A 7,500-nucleotide genomic window follows, 5' to 3' on the forward strand; every position below is an offset into this window, starting at 1 on the left:
GGTGTACAGAATGGAAAACACTATAGTATGAATGGAAAACACTATATGAATGCTTCATCAGTAGAATTATGCTTTTGCATGTTCAGTATTACACTGTCACCTGTTGGGTGTAAAATATTGCCATATGTTTTTACGTACACTCAAATAGAAAACAACACACAAAACTTTACAGTAACAACAAATACTGTATTTGTTTCCAAAATGTGCAGTCTACTGTAAATCACAGCAAACAGGATGAAAACAGGATGAAATGATGGAGATAACAGAAAATAGGCAATACTATAAACAAAACATCTGAATGAATGCATTTTTATTGGTCGTAACCAAAGGGTAGGGGCAGAAGCTACCGCCTTCTCACATTTTTAAGAGTAACAAACAAATGTCATACATACAGTGTATTTGCATATACACACTTACCTACATATATACAGACATACATACACATACACATACCCATAAGGGTCAATACTTATATCCAGTACATTTCCACCATAGGATGGATAATATATATAAGATATAGAGAATTGTGTGTAGTGTTGTGAAAAATATGTGGTTTGGAATGGGAATCTGAGTCTAAAGCAGAAAATGTGCTTGGAGTTCAGCAGAGTTGGTTTGGCAGTTGGTACATGAGTTTCAGTTTTGTGCACATTGTGTCTGATGTTCCAATTAATGTGTTTAAACAATTGTGAAAAACTGTAAGGTGAAACCTCTCACAAAGATGTTTTCATGTTCCCCGGATGCAAGCACTCTCCTCTGTGGCTCAGCGTGAACACTGCGGGCACACACACACACACACACACACACACACACACACACACACACACACACACACATACACACACACACACACACACACACGCACACACACCAGGATATAATATCACACCTTATTATATACCTTGCCTTTTTTTCACACTCACATTCAACGAGGCAGCAAAGCCTTTTATAGCTCCATTGCATGAAAGGAAAGAAAAAAATAATTTCCTGAGCATTTATTCCGATGACGGATGCGAGTTGACCTTCCCTCTCGCCTGGCGCGCGTGTGTGTGTGTGTGACGTGCGTTCAGAGCGAGGGAGCACAGCGGTGTCTGTCTGTGGGCCCTTAAGTGTGTCCCGCCGTCCTACTGCACGCCCTCTGATGTGCCTCTAATGGAGAGAGACGGAGCAGGCAGCGTGGTGTGTGGCGTGTTGGTGTGCGCATGTCACACACACGCAACATGTTGCTGCATGATCTAGTGTTGCACCGCGAGGCTAGCTACAAAAGAGAAGCTCCCCCCCCCCCCACCCCACCCCCCCCCCCCCCCCTCCCTCCTCCCCCTCCCCCCAGACGGACTTCAAGAGGCTCATGGAAGGGGCGGGGGGTGTTATCTAACACAGAGGACGCTCTCTAGGAAACAACAACACAACATGAAGGCAAGAGAACACGGGGTCACAACAAAGGAAGTGACCTCATGCCCTTAATAGAAAGCCCCCCCCCCCCCTCCCCCCCAGGGGGGTTACCGTGAGGTTACCGTGGCGTTGATCATGCTGATGATGATGATGGCGGTGGATCCGGCCCGATGAACTGTGAGGTGACCTTAATGAATATGCATTGACTTTGCATCGAGCGCTTTGGGCCCTCGCTGGGTGCTGTGTTTTCTCCGAGGGCTCTGAAGACATTGTGGAGCGGGGGAAAGTGGAGTCCCTGGTGTGCTGGAAACAAGACGTCCAGACCAATGAAGTGGGGAACAAAAGCAACGACTTTTGTTGTCTTTGTTGTAGGCTTCATTTCCGAGTTATCGGATATTGTGATAGCACTGACAAAAACACAAATACTGACGAAATACCACTATTGCATAGTGTACTACGGTAACTTCATGGCATTGGTTGACGGTATAAAAAATAAAGCTTGCATAAAAGAAAATGTAGTCACTTTACTTTACTGCTCATAGAACCATCAATCCACAGGTTGCATGGTTAATTGCGTGTCCTTTTTTAATATAGTCAACAACGATGTTCTTCAATGATGTCTACTCTTTCTTTTGTTGGGGCTCATTTTGAACGAGGGCAGCATTGACCCGAGAGGCCCCTGTCTCCAAAGCCACGATATGTGGAAGCGGGCCTACACATCAGAGAGAAGGAGGGAAAGAGAATCAACACAAGACCCAATTATTAATTGAGAGGAACAGGGAAAGAAAATCACAGTGGCTGTTTAATCTTTGACAGCCTCAAACTTCTGTTCGATCACACATTAATTAGTTTCCTAGTTTGGAAGGTCAGGGGAGAAGTCAAAGCAGATAAGTACCCAATCCGTTCTCGGGTAATTAATTGTACAGCCTGTCGATAACCAATAACCAATAACCAATTTATAACATGCCATTGTTTTAAGCTGTGCACCCGGAATGTCTAAAGCCATCCCTTTGTTATTCATAGGCGTACAGAGTCACTGATCGCTCTTATTTCAAAAAGCATGTCGCTCCCCCCCCCCAACTCCCAGTCGAGTCTTTGCGTAGAACATTTCAATATTAACGACTGCATTGCGTCTTCCAGCGGCTGAGGTCTGCTGGAGTCACAGTTTCATCTTTTTGATCAGCTAATTATGTTATTGTAGATAGTGTTATCGGTTGAAAGCCACTCGCTCTGATGTCATCAAAGTACATTTGTGGACGGATTTATTTAAAAATAAAAAACGAACATTACAGCTCAGAGTGACAACTCCTGAAAGACCTGATGAATTGTTCGGCGGTGTATTCTCTTTCAAGGGCCTCACGCTAGGCGTCAACACTGCCTTGTAAACACTTCAACATTGTTCTGTCTTTTTCTCCGAAGGTGAGCCGTTGGCTGGCAGGAACGAGGCGGGCGTTCCCAGAGGCTACTGGAACTTCTCCTGGGTGGCAGAGGACAAGTTGAGCTTCCCCAGGGCCCTAGTGCCCACTGCAGGTGAGTCCCCTACCCTCCAGGAACCCTCCTCCATCCATAATGACAGAGCATGGCCATCAGGCGCCACGTCAGATGAGCGTACCTGTCGGCTTTCCGATTCGGTGTGGAAACGCTGCAGTAATAATCAATGGAAGGAGGTTGGCCCACTGGTGCGTGTTGGTGGTGCATCTGATGATGCCCATTTGTTGTACATTGATTTTGATTTTCATGACATTGCCAAATGGAACGTTATTTAATAAGCGAACGTGCCACGTGAGGCACATAATGTTTAACAGCGGACCGACCAGGCCTTTCAGTTCACGTTTGGTTTGCCGAGTCACAAATGGATGAATGAATAAATATATAAGTGCATGGCGTCAGCAGGAGACTGCCCCCATGGTCTCTCATGGGGCACAGAGTACAATGTTTGGCTCTCTTACCCCTCAGTGCATTGGAGTGGGTAATATGGAGGAAATGTGCCATTCAGAAAACGTAAAAAAAAGACTTCAATGCACACTTTAAGTGTGAGATGAAAGGACATGCATTTAGCCTCGCAGAAGTAGAGGCATTACAGGAAGGGCCATGGCAAGAATAAGTATTTTACTTTATTTTGGAATGTATATTCATTCTGATTCAACGTTCCTACTATAAAAGTCTGGAAAATTACCAAAGTAATGAAAGGGTGTTATCCTCACATATTTTCTTTATTTAAAGATGCTAATTCATGGAATCCAGTGAGACTGCCAGGAAATAAGGACAAATATTGCATATTTAATAAAGCAACAAAGCCAAACTCAAAGTTAAGAGTGGGAGAAGGATGGAAAGATTGGGAGCCAGAACTGGATGTCTGTGTGGGGGAGTTAGTATGAAAAGATGGGTTCCACCAAGCAAGATAATCAAAGCAAAATGGAAGGAGAGAACGCTGGAATGATGAGGAAGAGAGAGCGAGATGGATAGATTCAAAAGGAAATGTTTCACTTTTCTCACATCTTACAGATTTGAGATGTAGACGGTTAAACTATAAGTCTGCAATGGCTGATGGAAATATTATCTCTGAAGCATTTTATCTACATTGCCGAATTAACAGCAGAGCCAAACTTTTGCATTTATGCAAAGGGAGGCAAAACATGCATGTGGCTGCTCTGAAATATAATGGGCAATATCCGCACAGTTGAAGTCATTTGGATTGCCTGTCGCGATCAGAACACCATCGCATTACTAACCGCTAGTTATTCATATATATATATATATATATATTTTCCACAGAAAGGTACAAAGCTACATTGGTTGACACAATATTTCCTCCCACAGTAATATTGAACATGTTACCCCTGAACTACGTCAAATTGATGTACATTTGCAGCGAGGAAATGCATCCACAGGCAAGATATATGATGCATTATTTGTCAACCGCTTATTTGTTTCTAGCGCTCTTCTTTGAGGAGTGAACTGGATCGATGCGGAGCGTTATTGAGCGTAGATACCGAGATGGTCCTGACTGACCTCAAAATGTCACCTTTGAAAATGATGAGGAGAGTGCACCCACCACTTCCATCACTCCCATTAGAGAAGCAAAGCAAACCACGAGAAATTGAAGAATGAGCATCACCTTTAGTCTCTGGACGTGCATGAGCTGGTGTGTGCCTGTGCAGGTGTGTGTGTGTGTGTGTGTGTGTGTGTGTGTGTGCCTGTGTGCGTGCATATCTTTGGGTGCATGTGTGTGAATGTGCGCGCATGGGCATGCTAGTACATGTGTGCACAAGTAGGTGCTGTGTGCATGTGTGTGTGGATCCATGTGTGTGTTGATGCGTGGGTGTGCTCTGTGGGTGCACCCACGTCAACCCCGGAGGCCTCTCTTCCTGCTCCTTAAGAATATAGAATATATCTTTAATTGTCATTGCGCAGGTACAACGGAATTGAGGTAGAACTCTCACATCAGTGCTTTTAAAGTACAAAAAGACATAAGAAGACAAACAGGCAATAACCGCCCTCTGGTTCCCGCCGGCGGTACTGGAAGAAGACGGCGCTGCGGCCCCACTCGTTGGCTCCCGTGGGAGGGAGGGGAGGGAGGGGGAGGGAGGGAGGGGGAGGGTGAGGAGGGAGGTGAGGGTTTGGGGCCCTTGGGGGGGAAGTCATGGTGTAAGTGATCATTCAAGTGTGTGTGTGTGTGGTTGACATGATACTGCCATCCAGCTGTTTATGAAACACACGCCCCAGCCAAGAGTTCTCGGGATCCCCTCCACCTCTCCCTCTCCCTATCCCTCCCCCCCTCTCTCCCCCTCCCCCTCTCTCTCTCCCTCTCCCTCTCTCTCCCCCTCCACCTCTCCCTCTCCCTCCCCCTCTCCCTCTCCCTCCCTCTCCACCTCCACCTCTCCCTCCCCCTTTCCCTCTCCCTCCACCTCTCTCTCTCCCTCTCCCTCTCTCTCCCTCTCCCTATCCCTCTCCCTCCACCTCTCCCTCCACCTCTCCCTCCACCTCCACCTCTCCCTCCACCTCCACCTCTATTTCATTTTTATTTAAGATGATGATTCAACCAACTCTCAACATCTTTTATTTTAATCATTTTAATTTTTCCTTTTCTGCTGCTTTCATTAAGTGTCGGAGCCGGCTTCATTTTCCCCACCCTGTTGGACATAAATAAAAAAAAAACATCTGGGAGGCAAATTGGAGGAGTCGGTACGGTACGGGGGTGGGGGTGGGGGTGGCCGCGTGGAGGCACAGCTGGCCGGTAAAGGGGAGCGGATGGCCAGCGGGATTGCTCCAACTAAATAATTGAAAGCCCCTAAAAAGGCGGACAGGAAAAAAGGCAAATGAAAACCTGATGGCTACAAACTAAAGTTGGCTGCAGCAGCAGCTGTATGACGGGCAAACACACTGTGACTTATTTATGTGTGGGCTGGTAGCGGTCAGACGCGCTCTGCTGACTAAACCGTCGCTTTACTTCCATGCATGTGTGCGTGTGTGCGTGTGCGTGTGTGTGTGTGTGCGTGTGTGCGTGCGTGTGTGCGTGTGTGTGTGTGTGTGTGCGTGCAGTGCACTCACATTGGCTTCATAATTCAGTAATGGATGTTTTTTGTTGAACTTGTTGAAGTCAAATTGTTGAACTCTAGCTCACACTAGCAACATTAAACTCAGTAGCCTACATTTCCTTTGATCTGACACAATAAAAAACATAACAATACAAAACAACTAGGGCGGGCTTGAGTACATCAATTCAAGCTTTGAATACTTGGAGGAGAAAACAAAATGTAAATTCACCCTGTGTATACTTTCCTGCCTGAATCAGAGATACCACTGCTGCAAAATTGTGTTTTTATCAACTGATTGTTTTTACAGTATTATTCTAACAACACAAATAGCAAAACTAAAGTGTCACGCAGGATTGCTGAGTGGTCATCAGTGGCTTTCTGTTTCCACTCATCGGTGCGAGTCTGACTCTGTAACAGAGCCGCTTTGGTGCAGCCAAAGAGTTTTCTGAGGACGAACAGCTGCCATAGTGCAAGAGTAGGCCTGCTTCCAAGTATCACACAGCAAATAGGTGGTTGGAGCATTGTACAAATGTTTTAATGAAATTGCACAGCAGCTATTTGGCCTAAAAGGAAAAAAGATTGCAACCTGATCCATTCATGTTGATTAAATGACCAACCCGTTATCATTAGTAGGAAGTGTTTTTTGGGATATTTTGGCCTTGTTTAAACACTGAAATAGCTGCTAATTGCAGCCAATTTAGTAAATAAGATTATTATTACAACCACTTAGTTTAAGGCTGCCTCTGTTGTTTTTGCCTATTCTCACACTATCGCCATGTGTCAAAGTGCTATTAAAGTAATCAAATAGTGTTGTATCTGAATTCAAAGCTAACAAAGGGTGATTCAGTGCTTCCATGTTTGGCTACTCTGATGATGGCGACCGTTAGCTGTGATTACAGGAAGTGTTCTCTGACTGAGCACTATCTTGGGCCCTCACATATATCATTTTATTTTATCCCTGGAATATTAAGACAAAATTCTAGCTACGGTACGCAAATAGGCATGGACCTAAAAAACGAAGAACCATTCCAATACTTAATTGTGATTTGAATGCCTTCCAATGCAACGATTATCAGAATATCCCCCAAAAATTGGCCTCGGCACTAAAACACAACATGACGGAAACCAAACCAGAATAGCAACAGAGCGGCGGAGAGGAGAGGGTTTCATAAGCATATCGAGGCAAAATAATTCAGCCGCCCACTTCAAACACTGTGGCACTCTCTATAGGGGAGTCAAACCCCCCAGTACCCCCCCAGTCCCCCAACATCTGGGCTTCTCCCGGGGCTTTAGAGCTTAGCCCGGTTGTGCCAGCAGCAGTGAGCAGTGGAGCTTGGATCTGTGGTAGCCACCCCCCCCGGATCCCCCCCTCCTTCCCCGGCTGCCCCTTCATCACATCCATACTACTACTAGATATCCATCTCTTCTTCTTCCTGTGAGCCCGGCCCGTCGCTGACGGCATCAGGGGAGTCTGAGTCGGAATCTGTGGTCCAGTGCACCCGTCTCTCCGGTCCGTCTCTCCTCTCACCTTTGCAGCCCACCAACCCCCCCAATTTTGTATCTCATCCTGTCT

At 45.9% G+C, this 7,500-nt stretch overlaps 1 protein-coding gene across 1 annotated transcript in view; it reads left to right on the plus strand.

Annotated features, from left to right (window-relative positions):
- alk (ALK receptor tyrosine kinase) overlaps positions 1–7,500 on the plus strand; it is a gene marked incomplete at both ends in the record, with an annotated part of 301,524 nt that overhangs the window by 105,992 nt on the left and 188,032 nt on the right. The window contains one exon of the mRNA XM_084481688.1: positions 2,809–2,919. Coding sequence (XP_084337814.1) covers positions 2,809–2,919 — 111 coding nt within the window. The remainder of the gene's footprint in view (positions 1–2,808; positions 2,920–7,500) is intronic.

The sequence above is a fragment of the Micromesistius poutassou genome (genome assembly GCF_964030765.1).
Source record: "Micromesistius poutassou genome assembly, chromosome: 17".
In the NCBI taxonomy this organism is placed as follows: domain Eukaryota; kingdom Metazoa; phylum Chordata; class Actinopteri; order Gadiformes; family Gadidae; genus Micromesistius; species Micromesistius poutassou.